Genomic DNA, 14814 nt, shown 5'->3' with positions numbered 1-14814 from the left:
CTTATTTCACTTAGCATAACACACTCTGGCTCCATCCAGCAAGATTTCATTCTTTTTGATAGGCTGGGTAATATTCCATTGTATGTATATATACCATATCTTCTTTATCCATTTGTCCATTGATGAACATCTGGGCTCTTTCCATCTTTTGGCTATTGTGGATAGTGACATTGGAGTGCATGTGCCCCTTCCCATCACTATTTTTATATCTTTTGGGTAAATACCCAGTAATGCGATTGCTGGGTCATGGAGTAGTTCTGTTTTTAACTTTTTGGGAAACCTCCATACTGTTTCCCACAGTGGCTGCTCCAGTTGACTGACATTCCCACCAACACTGTAAGAGGGTTCCCCTTTTTCTGCATCCTTGCCAACATTTGTTGTTTACTGAGTTGTTAATTTTAGCCATTCTGACTGGTTTGAGGTGTTATCTCCTTGTGGTTAGCCCAGTTTCTTTAAATGTATTGAGGTGAATGTGGCACTTCTAAGCTTTTTGGCCCTTTATCTTCTTTTCCTTCAAAATTTACATTTCCCGGGCAGCCCTGGTGGCGCAGCGGTTTAGCGCCGCCTGCAGCCCGGGGTGTGATCATGGAGACCCAGGATCAAGTCCCACATCGGGCTTCCTGCAAGGAGCCTGCTTCTCCTTCTGCCTGTGTCTCTGCCCCTCTCTCTCTCTCTCTGAATAAAAAACAAAAAACAAAAAACAAAAAAACCCGAAATTTACATTTCCCTATTCCTTCCTTTCAAAAATTCCCAGTAGGCAAAAGCAATGATAATCATCTCATAGCTCCATTAGTTTATGCTCTAAATAATTACAAGTGTGATAAATTATAACACCTGACATAGTTCTTTTTTTAATTTAAGTGACCTTAAAGAGAAGTTTAAGAATTTTTTTTGTGTTTTTTTTTGTCTACACATAATGCTGTAATAACTAATTTTTATAGAGAGAAGAATAAGAAAAAAAGATATCACAGAATTAATGTTAAGAGAACAGCACTAGAAATACGCAAGTTTTAGGGGAAAAGGCCACAAAAATGTGAAACAAATACATAGATGAACCTAGAACAATGGAGAGTTTCAGACGCTTGAGCTTGTAGGAAGCCAGAGTAAGCAGATAGAGCAATGTATGCAGGGCAGAAACCTACAAACAGCTTAAAGAAGTGGTGGTGGTATGGCGAGCATTTTTGTGTGTGTGAGGTCAAAGCATATTCAGGTTAAGCGTGCTCTGCTGCATCACATGGGTTACTGGACTCAAGGGAGGAGATGTTTAAAGTTGATATTACTGGGCCAATAATGTGAAGAACATCAGCAAGAACCACTCCAAGATCGTTTTATAAATGGAATCCACATGGAAAGCCCGGTACTGACTGCAGAGACCAAGCCAAGGTGAAGGGAAGCATATTAAAACTTCTCCTTGAGGATCCGTGGGTGGCTCAGCAGTTTAGCACCTGCTTTCGGCCCAGGGTGTGATCCTGAGTTCCCGGGATCAAGTCCCACATCAGGCTCCCTGCATGGAGCCTGCTTTTCCCTCTGCCTGTGTCTCTGCCTTTCTCTCTCTCTGTGTCTCTCATGAATAAATAAATAAAATCTTTAAAAAAATAAAATAAAACTTCTCCTTGAAATGAGCTGAAATAAGAGATGTATAGTAATTTGTACCCTACTGCCTCTTAAATGCAGATCTACACACCCATCTGTGTCTCTGAAGTCCTCTGTTCTGTGGGGACATGAGAAAGGCAAGGATACTAGAGAGAGTTATTCAGTTGTTTGTAAAGCTAGAAGGTGATTTGCATAAGCTCATGCTAGTTTGTGGCAGAGCCAGGCCTAAAACCTAGGTCCTCAGGTTCCCACCTTGGTATTTTTAATGGACTGATGGAACTTCAAACTTAGAAAATACGTTCGAATGCTTGGTAAATGATTAATAAGTACGTGCTGAATACATGGCAGCCTTTAAGCATGTATATTTTGGGGGGACATGGAGGAGGTATTACAAGTCTTCATCCAATAATTATTTACATTTAAAATAATGTTTTGATATCTTCTTTCTAAAATATCTTTGAAATATCTTTTGATTAAACAAAAAAGGAACTTTTGGATACAATTTCGATGCAATTTCGTGCTAAAATCAATAATCCACTCTGATGCAGAAAGTAGGTTTTTGTTTGCATATTCCTCTCTCAGGGATGTTTGCTTAAGAACGTTTACCCACTTAGGTGGTGCTTACTCTGTGCCAGGCACTGATCGAAGCACTTTATGTGCTTCCTCAATGCTCACAACAGTGCGAGGAGGTAATTGCCAGAGATGTTTCCCGTTTGCCACGGCGTAGGCGCCCCATAGGTAGCCCCTGCAGGTAAGCAGCCCACCGTAGGCCACACAGGCCCCGTAGGTAGCCCCTGCAGGTAAGCAGCCCACCGTAGGCCACACAGGCCCCGTAGGTAGCCCCTGCAGGTAAGCAGCCCGCTGTAGGTCACACAGGCCCCGTAGGTAGCCCCTGCAGGTAAGCAGCCCACCGTAGGCCACACAGGCCCCGTAGGTAGCCCCTGCAGGTAAGCAGCCCGCTGTAGGTCACACAGGCCCCGTAGGTAGCCCCTGCAGGTAAGCAGCCCACCGTAGGCCACACAGGCCCCGTAGGTAGCCCCTGCAGGTAAGCAGCCTGCCGTAGGTCACATCGCCAGCAGATGGAGCAAAGCAGGATCTCAGCCCGGGCGGGCTGTGGCTCCGTTCAGCACCTTTTGGTTACGTTCCCTGCGGTTCTCCCAGCTTGCTGAACAAACGGCGGGTCTGGATTTTACCTTGGTGTGGGTTCGCTGGGCTATAGATTGGTTGCCAGGGCGCGGGTTATTCCCTTTCACCCTGGTCGGCTAGGCCAGCAGGCCTTCACCTTCTAAGTCGGGTTGGAGGGGGGTGAGGCCCCATCTGCTTCCTCTCCTGTCCTCCCGACGAAGGATTTCGGGATTTCGGCAGAGCACCTGTCCGCGTGCCGGGCACACCTGACCTGGGAGCCACTGCCCTGCGTCTCAGGCCGTTCGCCCCGCAGCCTTGGGGTGGGGAGGAGTGCAGGGGGCACCGGATACGCCTGATGTGAGGCTTCAGGCCTCAGAAACCCTCTGATGTTTGAAGATTTTGAAAGGCCTTTCTCAGAAATGCTTGGTCTGTACCGAGGCCAAAATCACTATGAGTAGGAATAGTTCCTGACAGCATTCGGCTCCCGCCTGAGAGGTTATGGGCATTGGTTGTCCTGCCTCTGGGGACCCGGCTTTGCCCGCTCTTGAAATGCACCCCGGGTGGAGGCTTCTATTCAGCGCCTGTTCCTTTCTGCCAAGTGCATTCAGGAGAGGCAGCATTGAGGTAAAGGATCAGGTGCTTAGCGGTTTGTTTCCTGGCTCCCAGAGACAATTAGCTAACTCCTGTCCCCTGAGCGATGGAAGGAGAGCCAGGCAGTGAGTGCTGGAAGCACCGGGATGCCCCTGGGGAAATGGTTGTTTGGGGACCTCAGGATTGCTATGCTGGAGACTGAAGTTGTCATGCAGTGTGATGTCTTAGAAGAAGAGGGGTAAATACAGACAAAACACCCTGAAAAAAGTCATCTAACTAACAAATAGGCATGAAAATAAAATGTGTTTGGCAAAGGCTAGTGTCTTTTACACTAATGTGTTTAAAAGTAAATGACTAATTGATGTATATTTTAGTAGATTTCACTGCTAGTTCTTAATTTTACAGGTTGAAAGCAAGCAAAGAGTTTGGTTTTACCACCTACCTTTCACTCTTCCCTTTTGGTCCTGTGCCCACATCCCCATCTGGCCAGATCTCTCCCTTGCTTAACTCCAAGCAGCCCCTCTTCCCTCTTGGCACAAGCCTTTCCCATCTCAGTCCAGTTCCAGCCACAGGAACTGCACCTGTCATCACAGTCCAAACCCACCAATTTAGTCTTTTAGTTGCTCTGGCAAGGACAGGCCCAGACTGCTTGAAGTAGTCTCTCTGAGCAATGTTTATTTCAATGGAGAAAATTTCTGGGTTTTGTTTTTGTTTTTGAGAATGTAAGGTGGTTATGTGGAGAAAATACTCCCCTTAATTTTCTCAAAATGTTGGTAGAATGGAGAAAATGCTGTATGTTGTGTGGGACATTTATACATAGATCCCCACACCCCCATTAACATGGATATAGACATGCTCTTACGCCTACATTTTACACATGTATTAAACAGATATAAAAAAGAGATATCTGAGGCATAATTTTAACAAGTGAGAATCAAGAACTAAAAAGGGAGGAAATCCATAAATAAAAGACTTAACTTGTAGATTACATGTAAAAAAAATATGTTTTTGGGCAAGTGTAGATGAGATGACAACTAGGAAGGAATAAGTTGTATCAAAAGGTCCATTTATTGAATTCCTACTCTATGCCAGATATTAAGCACTTTGCATATATTACTTGATTTAATTCTCTTAAAAATTCTAAGTGGTAGATGTAGATAGAACAATGGCTTTATGCTGCTGAGTAGAAGCAGACACAGATGTTAAATGATTTGAACAAGGTTATATAGTAGACAGATGCTAAAATTTGAATCTGGATCTCTCTGACCATGTCCTCCATTCCCTCCTGTTCAAAAGTAAGTGAGTCAGATGATTGTTATGAATCCTTCCAACTTTTCCTTATTCGTCTAAAGAACTTAACTTGCACTTGAGATAGTGCTTTAATTGACAGACATGTGGATCACCCAAATGATGGTGATTTTGGAGCTGAGAGTAAAAAAAAAACTCCAGGAAACTTGATTGGAAGGGCTCTTGGGGTGTGGGAAACTGCATATAAATGTCAGGCTGTGTTGATTATGAAGCAAGTTGTCTCTTTGTCTCTAGAATGAAGAAAGAGAGATGCTGTGGGGATCTCGTGGTAGGGGACCCTGCAGAGAGTGGGAGGAAACCCAGGCTCATTCAGCTTTAATGAGATTACAGCTTATGGGGGTCACCATAAAAATTAATGATTTTCCACAGGAGACAAAGTAAAGTGCAAGGCCAGAGAGTAGACCTATGCCTGTCAGGGTCTGACTGTACACATGAGTATTTCAGTGGATCAGATTAATGATTAGACATGATACAAGTGAAGAAGGTGAACAGGCGAATGGCAGATGAAGGAACAAAACTACCCTTTTGGCTTTATCAGTTTGCATTTGAGCACAAATTGAGAGGCTTGAAAATCATGTAGTGGCAGGGCTGAGGGAAGGAACCCTTAGAAGCCATCTAGCTTCAACCAGTAAAGACTTAAAGATGAGGCATCCAGAAAGCTTGTAACTCGCTTTGGTTACTTTAGTAGGTAAGGGTGGAATGAGGACTGGAATTTAAATTTCCACAGCTTTGCCGTAGTATCATTCTGCCTCTCATAAAGGCACTGATCAAGCAGGTGGATAGCAGAAGCATCCAACAGTCGTTGTTTTCATTTTGACAGACCCACAGAAATGGGTCAAGTAGATAAGAAAGGGGGTGGAGGGAGAGAGGGAAGAGAAAAAGATAAAAGAAAAAAGAGAAGGGTGGACACTACAACCTTTTCTGGAGGAGACATTTTTTTCCTTATCCAGTTGGCCATGGATACCTCCCACAACGTATGTTTTATTTGTGTCATCATTTATTGCCTTTGTCCTTTCTATAACGGAAGCTTTGCAAAGACTGGGACCATATCTGTGTTTTTGTATACAATAATACAGTTCCTGGGTAGACTCCTATGAAATATTTGTTGAAAGCACAGAGATCCAGGGAGTTGAATGCATTAACCGATTGTGTTAGAATTATCTGGGGAGCTTGTTTATTTTATTTTTATTTATTTTTATTTTTTAAAGATTTTATTTATTTATTCATAGAGACACAGAGAGAGAGGCAGAGACACAGGCAGAAGGAGAAGCAGGAATCATACAGAGAGCCTGATGTGGGACTCGATCCAGGGTCTCCAGGATCACGCCCTGGGCTGCAGGCGGCGCTAAACCACTGAGCCACCGGGGCTGCCCTGGGGAGCTTGTTTAAAGTGATGGATCTGACCACCAACCCAGACAACTGAATCAGAATCTCTAAGAGAGGGACCACAGCACGACACGGTGCAGGATGGCTTCTCCCAGTGTCAGTAGTCTTCATGCTTTTACCCGAGGAGAGTGACCCTCCTCTCCAAGCCATTCTCAGTAATGCTACATTGGAAAACCTCATGCTATGAACATATAGACATGGAGATAGGGGTAGATCATTGACTATTGACCCTCCTTTCTTCTCTCTTTTCTTAAAACCTTGGTGGTAGGTGGGCAGGAAAGAGGATTGCGGGACATGAATACCAGTTTTTCACACAGCCCCTCTCAACTGTTTAGGGGAACGAGGAGGGGATTGACTGAAACCAAGGGAGTGGGAAGCTAAGACCCTCTTCCATAGCACGTCAGAATTCCTAAACAAAACATAACAGGAATCAAAAGAAAAAAAAAAAAAAAACAGCCTGACATGTAGAGTTGGGGTGAGGTGAGGGGACTCTGAAAGGGTCATTGGGTACAGATAGAAAGGAAGTAGTTCAGAATTCCAACAAGAAACCTAAAAGATTATGGATATTATATACTCTGTGCTCACTGTCTCGATTTATGTCATTTATGCCCAGAAGGTCCCCTTTTGCCAAACAAAACAAAAACAAAAACAAAAACAAAAACAAAAACAAAAAAAAAAAAAAAAAAACACTGTTCACCACCAGCTGTGTTTCTGAAGACTTAGAGCAGGTGTCAATTTTGCAGCCTTTGCATTTGGGAGCAGACTGCGGGAAAGTTTCATATTTCCTCTTTAGTCTCCAGCATCACTGTATCTATTCTCCTGTGATATCATTACCCACTTTAATCCTTAGGAAGCACTTAGCCAATTTCAGGCTGAGACATCATTGTGTTTCCCGTGGGTTTAGTGGAATTGGTGTGGAATTACTGAGGTGCTGCTGTATGGGAATCTTGAAGCATTTATAAGTGTGGTATAGGGTATAGAAAAGTCCCCAATTCACAAGGAGGAGTATTTTATATATAAAAACTGCAGTTCAAGAAGAAGAGGGCTTATTGGCTAGGGAAAATCTAGGCATCTTCAGGAAGGACCTAGCTTTTAGGTGTGCAGGAAAGATGGAAGGGTCTTGTTTGTTTATACCTTTGCCAGATTTTTGTTCTTTCCCTGCGGGAGAGCATGAGACAAATTTGTACGTTAGTCCAGCTCCAAGCCTAGATCTCCACCCCTAGTCCCAGTGCTTTTTGGTCATCCTCTCTGCTTCCAAGAGTATGCCAAACAGTATGGAGGAAGTCACAAGGTGTTGCTAACTGGGTTCTTGACAAATGGGTCTCTATTTTTTTTTTTAAAGATTGTATTTATTTATTCATGAGAGACAGAGAGAAGCAGAGACACAACCAAGAGGGAGAAGCAGGGTCCCTGTTAGGACCCTGGGATCATGACCTGAGCAGAAGGCAGATGCTCAACCACTGAGCCATCCAGGTGCCCCAACAAATGGGTCTCTTTTAAAGATGATCTGAGTCCCATGTAGAGTTTTTGACCCTTCTGTCCTGCAAAGTATAGATCCAAACTACTACTTCAGCTCTCACATTCCCAGTTCCATCCCCACTTTCCTTATGCTCAAAAGACAAGCCTTACCTGCATCTCCACTGAGATCAGTGTCACCCACTTTAGCCCTTTGTTGCCTTATTACCAGCGAAACAGCTCATATCACACCCTACTTTCTAAAATAGAATGTTCCCCTCTATTCATTCACCCTTCCTTTTCTTATTGTCTCAGGGCAAGAAATGGTCGGTTCCTTTTGAAGGTGGAGCGGGTGTGCTTTCTTGGCTCTTGGCATCATGCCTCTTGGTTGTTTGTACTCTTTGGCCTCTTTAATGTCGCTCTTTTCACTAGATTCTTTACTCTTCCACAAATATGTGTAAGTCTCTCTCTCTTTTTTTTTTAATAACAAACAAAAAGAATACAAGAATTTTTGTTGGTCCTGCCTGCTCTTGATTTAGACTATTTTCCATTAAATCACTGGGCCAGGCCTTGTCATCCATCCATTTAATTGTCCAAACCATCCATCCATCCATCCATCCATCCATCCATCCATCCATCCATCCAGTCTTGTAATCATTCATCTGTGTATCCATCCAACATTAACTGAGTGCTTACTGTGACCTTATTGTGCACATTAGATAATTGAGTCCCGGAGAATGAAGAGAACCGAACATGGTCACACCACTTAGCTATCATGAAGTATATTTGGGTTTTGACCTTTCAACTAGATAGGAGGACCACTGTTGATTTCCCAAATGCCAAATCAAATTGATGCTTTTTAGTTCTCACCTTACTTGATCTGTATAATCTTTGGGGTGGAGCATGAGTTGGAAAAAAGCACTAGAGGGATTATGCTTTTAAGACTATGAAATAGTAAATTTATATTTGAATTCTGTGGATTAAAACCTGTTTTATTCCACCGAGGCTAGCCTACTAAGCTACTAGTTTGTGCAAGGACTAATTTTAAAATCTAAATTTGTTTATGAGAGCTTTGCTGTTTACATTGTAGGTTATGCACCAGAGAAAAGAATTCAAAGTGACACCAAATATGTGTGTGTTAAATAACACCATCTGCCCATTTGGATCTGTGCAGCTATTTAAAAACACTCTGAGGTGCTGGCCCCAAAACCTGTCATGTTTCTGGGTAAAGGGCAGTTATTATGTTAACCCCAAATTAGAAGACTTAGTTTGAGGTTTAAAAGGCTTCAAGTCCTTTCCTACTTCCTTTTGCTGGTTGTTCCTTCAACATATATTAGAGTTTCTGTGCTAGGGTATTGGGGGTATTCATATAGTACGGAGAAGGACTGTGATAGGTAAGAAGCCATCTACTGCTATGAAAAGACAGGCCTGAGAAGACCCTCTCCGCCCCTTCCCCCGAATAGCTGCGTGAATAACCCAGTCCCAGTCTTGACTGAGATCAGTTAATCCTGCATTAGAAATACTGGGTGGAAGATCTGTCCCCTATTATAATGCAAATACCTCATTAATATGAATCATTTATACTTTAGGATGAATTATCCAGTCCCACTTGATAGACTCCTTCTGGATTAATTTTGATAGCTAAGAAAGCAAAGGGACAATGAAGTCGGCAGGCAGTGGGAAATAAAGATTAGTAAAGGGCAATGGTAGGCTGCACCTGTCTGTGTTTCAGTACACAGCAGAGCTACAAAAAGATGTCTTGTTGTAGAGCCCCGACGCGATTAGTGGCACAGAACTGGGGCTTCAGGCTGAGCAGCTACTTAATTTGCTTGCTGGGTGACTTTGGTCATTCCTCCTTTATTTTTATTTTTATTTTTTATTTTTTTTATTTTTATTTTTATTTTTTTTTTTAATTTTATTTATGATAGTCATACAGAGAGAGAGAGAGAGAGAGAGGCAGAGACATAGGCAGAGGGAGAAGCAGGCTCCATGCACCGGGAGCCTGACGTGGGATTCGATCCCGGGTCTCCAGGATCGCGCCCTGGGCCAAAGGCAGGCGCCAAACCGCTGCGCCACCCAGGGATCCCTATTTTTATTTTTATTTTTATTTATTTATTTATTTTTTAAATTTATTTATTTATGATAGTCACACACAGAGAGAGAGGCAGAGACACAGGCAGAGGGAGAAGCAGGCTCCATGCACCGGGAGCCCGACGTGGGATTCGATCCCGGGTCTCCAGGATCGCGCCCTGGGCCAAAGGCAGGCGCTAAACCTCTGTGCCACCCAGGGATCCCTCATTCCTCCTTTAAGTGGACACTGTGCATGGTCCTTTGAGGTCCCTTTTAGCACTGACGTTCTGTGATCCTTCTGGAGAAACTGAGAAATCTGGAGTTCCAAGGTGTTTGTGTGCGTGCATGCGCGTGTGTAGGTGTGGGTGGGTTTTGTGATGGGTATAGGCTGTGAGAGGTGCCGTGGCCTGTGGTGTGGACTGGGAGTATCAGGGGCCACGTGTGCATTTATGTAACCCTGGGGCACAGCTCTTGCTGGTGTGGAGCCCTTCCTGCTACGTGACTAAATGAATGGACGAAGGGCTGGCAGGTGCCCAGCAGCGTGATGTAGAAAGCAGAGCAAAGCTTGGGGCAACAGAGGCTCCCGCCACGCTGATTGAGAGCCGGGGCCAGTTCTGGGCCCAGCGTTCCTGGGTCGCTCGGAGCCTGCCTTCTCGTCTAATAAAGGCGAAGCCGCGAATCTCTTAAGGGCTTTGTTGGGTGGGCAGAGCCGAGTGGGGAGCGGTACCCGTTTTTCACAATGATTTCTAGGGTTTTGAGCCAACAACTTGGTAACAGACAAGAAGATGCTGTACCGGCCTGAATCCTAGACTGGCGAAGGAGGGGGGCATCAGGACGGCAGGTGAGCTGTGCACGGGAGCTGTGTGCCTCGGCACAGAATAAATGCCAGCTTTGCTGGTGCTTGTGAGAACCAAACACGCGGTGGGCGCTCAACTGGCAATTTTACACGAGGAGTCAAACTAGGTGTTTTCAACGACTGTGAAAATCGAGGACCCTTGAGGACAAATAATGAATATCATTTCCCCTTTACGATGGAAGAAACTGGTGTTCAAAGAGATGAAATAACTTGGCTGAGCTTACAAACTCCCTGGATTCATGGTTTATAAATTTACCATTCTTGAACTTTGCTCCATGCGTCAAGCAAGATCTCTTACTCCTGGTATTCCAAACACTATAGACCAGTTTTGTCCCTTCTTAGCTTTCATATCACATTCTCCCGTCTGCCCGGTGAAATTACTCGAATGTCTTAACACAGTGAAAATTCATATAGTCAGAAGAGGTAACTTTTTGGAATTAAAGTTTTCTTAGAATTGGAAACATTAGGTTTGATCAGTGGCTCCTATGGCCATTCATAGATGTTCTTTCTTAGAAAAGGCTTTAAAAAAAAAAGGGCTTTTTTTTTTTTTGGGTAGAGCAAAAGAGAGAAAACATTGATTTTTAAATAACAGCCCCAAGTCCATTCCAGGGTAGGTCACAAAATCTTGTTTTTAAGAAATAGGTAAGGATGAAGGTAATTCACTCTATGTTAGCTCTGCATTCTGTATATTATAAAAATACGGTACGGTTAATCCTATGCAACTCTGGGAAATACCTGATTCTTAATTTTCTTCTGTGTGATTTGTGGCTACTTAAGGAACAAATCCCAGGTGAGGCAGGGAGGAGAAGGAAGAGTGTGGGAGAGAGCAGCTGTGAACAGTGGTGGGAAAAGGATTCACTGGAGGGACTCAGGGGCCAGGGAAGGAGGCTTGGGTGGGGAGGTCGCTTGCTTTCCCAGGGCTTAGAAGTCACGATTTCAGCCTCATCACATGAGCATTACTATTTCTTCCCTTTTATTAATGAAAGTCATTTCTTTTCTCCTTTGCAATGCATGGTCCACAATAATTGGTAAACTAGTGAATGAGGAGACATTAATGGTGTTCAACAGATGCTTGTGCTTATAAAGCACTTCTTAGCAGGTGGGACTTTGCAGAGTCTCAGTAGTGGAGGACCATCCATACAAGAAATGGAATGCCTTTCATTCTTTCTGCGAAACCAGCATTTCTCTAAGGGAATGCTTGTTCTTAAAATAAATACAAAATTTTGCTCTCTTAAAAATTTTATGCAGGTATGGCTTTATCACAATGTAAGGTGCCAAGAATTGGAATATTTCATAAGCCATACTTCTAAAACTTGCTTACTTGCATACATTTCTGGAGTTGTCTTTCAACCATGGTGATTTTGTTAGAATACTATGTGAATTTGGAGGAAAATAAAATGAGGAGATCCCTGGGTGGCTCAGCGGTTTGGCCCCTACCTTCAGCCCAGGGCGTGATCCTGGAGACCCGGGATCGAGTCCCACGTCGGGCCCCCTGCATGGGGCCTGCTTCTGCCTCTGCCTGTGTCTCTGCCTCTCTCTCCCTTTATTTGTGTATCTCATGAATAAATAAATAAATTTTTTTTTTGAAAAAAGAAAAGAAAATGAGCAGCTCTTAACAGTGTTCTTTTATCCATGATTATAGTTATAGATTTTTCTTTGAAAGCCGGTGTTAAGTGGAGGAAACTATATGGAGGATTTAAAATGTAATTGGTGTTTTGATTTTATTAAACTCTTCAATTTTTAGAATAAATTCAGTAACACTTTTGGAACAAAAGATTAAGTAAGGTGGAGGCAGTTAGTAAATGCAACATATTTTCTGGGTATGTGAACGAAAATCATGAACAGTCACAAGGACTATAATCACGCTTACTATTTTTCTATTCTAGATATTTGAATGGTGGTATTTTCGCAAGTACGGAACATCATTCATTGAACAAGTCTCCGTAAGCCACTTGCGCCCCCTCCTGGGTGGGGTTGACAACAACTCCTCCAACAATTCTAACTCCAGCAATGGGGACTCCGATTCCAACAGGCAAAGTGTCTCAGGTATGGAAAGTCCTGTCGTTTGAACATGATTTGCTAACTTTTACTAAATTACTATGATTATGAGACAGTAATAATGTTGTTGTTCAAATACTAGTCTCCAGAGGAAAAAAAAAATGCAGTGTATTTTCCCAAGGAGTTGACAGCTTCTTACCCAGGAAGTAGCATATAATTATCACAGGGAAAGGAAATCTTTGTTTTGTTTAATTTCACTTTTTCTCCATTTTGGTTTAGCTAAGGATCATTTATTTCGGTCAGTGTGCCAAGCCTGAGTTTGCAGCCTCCTTGTCCCTCGTTTCTCGAACTTTATCGAATGTGTCCATTCTCTTCCATGCTAACTGCCGAACCTTCTGTCTAACTAGATGGGATCCCATCACTCCTTTGCTTAAAAGGCTGCTTTGGTTTCCACTCCACTGAAGATAAAGCCCAGATTCCTTAGCATAGCATGAGCTGCTTTCAACCTGTCTCACCAACTTTGGCTTCAGTCACAGTCGTGTCCCTCTCCTTTGCATTTATTGTTCACCATGCCATGTTTTCTCATGGCCCTCTTCCTACAAGTCTGTCTCCCTTTCCCGTGCATTTGCCCGTCTTTCGTAACCCAGCTCCAGGGTTACCTCTTGGGAAGCCTTCTCTGGTAGGTTGTACGATATCTCATCACCTTTGTTGACTTGTAACATTTTTATTTTAGCAACATTTGTCCAATCACACTGTAATGTTTAAGCTTACTGCTGTATTGCAGTATTTCTAGCACAGTGTCTGCTCCATCATGAAGCTCAGTGAATGAACAAATGATTGCATGCAAGGCCTGTAATTTCTCCATTCATAAAAGAAGAGGGAGGAGGAGTATCATCTCCTAGCTTGGTCTCTTTATAGGCTCAGTAAACATTTCCCAGGTCCCTAATATGAACCTGGCCTTATACAGGTTCTTATGAATATGATGATTGCAAAAAAAGACAAAGTCCTTGTCCTCATGGAACCCTCATGTCTGCTGAAGGAGACATAGTGGTAAGTGCTCTGATTACATAAGGGGGACAGAGAATGCTGTGGAGAACAAAGGAGGGGTTTCTGACCCAAAGTGGGGGGAGAAGTCTGCTTCTTGAAGGGGAAGGCACAAGTTCTGATGCTTGATGGATGAAGAGGAAGAAATTAAAGAGCTAGATTAGATCTTTTTTTTTTTTTCTTTCTCCTAGGATAACTCAGTCACATTTCATAACCGTCTAGCCAGGTGATAAGCATCAAGGAGCATTGCACATATATTTTATTCCTGTTACTGATCTCGTGCCCTTTCATTAGGCCCTTTGCCAGCCAGCTAGCTGTGAGTGGCAGTGGGCACCACCAGGTACACATTTATTTCATCTTAAAGGGTACACGTGTGGGAGATGGTACTAAGGTAACAAAATTGTCTGGGACTTACCCATTTTGTGAAAGAAACAGAGAGCCGAGCAAAGGGAAACATTAACCGCTATGCTAACAAGCGTAGCACATTATTCTAATGGGGGCTCTAGATCATTCAGTCATCATCATATAAGCAGTTGTGGATGACTGCCATCACTTTGCATCTTCTGTGAAGACCTCTTGTCTGGTTAGAGTTACTGTAGTCTTTGAATGGTATAAAACGTTGTAGGAAATGAACATATTAGAAATGGAAGCAGCCTTATTTGAGGCCATTCTTCATTGCGAGTACATTTTTATTTTCATTAAAATTCTCTACCCAATTTAAATCTCTTGACATCATTCCTTAATGCAATGAAGAGTTCTTCTAACTATCACTATTATTTTGCTCTCTCTCTTTATGGCTATCTTGAAGTCAGCCTTATGCACCATATAAAATCTTGATGCTATTCTTAGTGCTTTTATGTCAGTTTTTAAAGGGAAGGCCCTAAATCCTTTATGAAATTACATTCAAAAATAATAATCATGGAAATTCCCACTTTTATAGGGACGGAGTTTTCACCTGGCTAAGACTGTGGTTTTTTTTTTTATTAATTTTTATTTATTTATGATAGTCACACAGAGAGAGAGAGAGAGGCAGAGACATAGGCAGAGGGAGAAGCAGGCTCCATGCACCGGGAGCACGACGTGGGATTCGATCCCGGGTCTCCAGGATCACGCCCTGGGCCAAAGGCAGGTGCCAAACCGCTGCGCCACCCAGGGATCCCAAGACTGTGTTTTTGAATATTATTATTGATTCAGTTCCACTAGTATTTGTTTAATGTCTACTACTGTGCATGCAATATTTCTGTTCACTTCCCATATAATAGATACAGCGTTTATGATCAGATCTCGTAACAATTTTCAAATAGTTACATTTAGCAAAGTGGAAATTACCGTATCTAAGTCTGTTTAGGCCTCAATTTATCCTTTGCTACTTGACAGTTGGGTTTCTA

General features: G+C 43.0%; 1 protein-coding gene across 11 annotated transcripts in view; it reads left to right on the top strand.

The window, feature by feature from the left end:
* Window positions 1-14814, top strand: part of ST7 (suppression of tumorigenicity 7) — a 241643-nt gene that overhangs the window by 121754 nt on the left and 105075 nt on the right. For all 11 annotated transcript variants that reach the window (XR_013356384.1, XM_077856019.1, XM_077856021.1 and 8 more), the window contains one exon: window positions 12271-12430. Coding sequence is in view for 10 of the 11 variants with exons in the window: in XM_077856019.1 (XP_077712145.1) it covers window positions 12271-12430 (160 nt within the window). In the remaining variant the exon portion in view is untranslated. The remainder of the gene's footprint in view (window positions 1-12270; window positions 12431-14814) is intronic.

The sequence above is a fragment of the Canis aureus genome, chromosome 18 (assembly GCF_053574225.1).
Source record: "Canis aureus isolate CA01 chromosome 18, VMU_Caureus_v.1.0, whole genome shotgun sequence".
In the NCBI taxonomy this organism is placed as follows: domain Eukaryota; kingdom Metazoa; phylum Chordata; class Mammalia; order Carnivora; family Canidae; genus Canis; species Canis aureus.
Note: the sequence above shows the minus strand (reverse complement) of the source record. Positions and strands in the feature narration are given on the sequence as shown.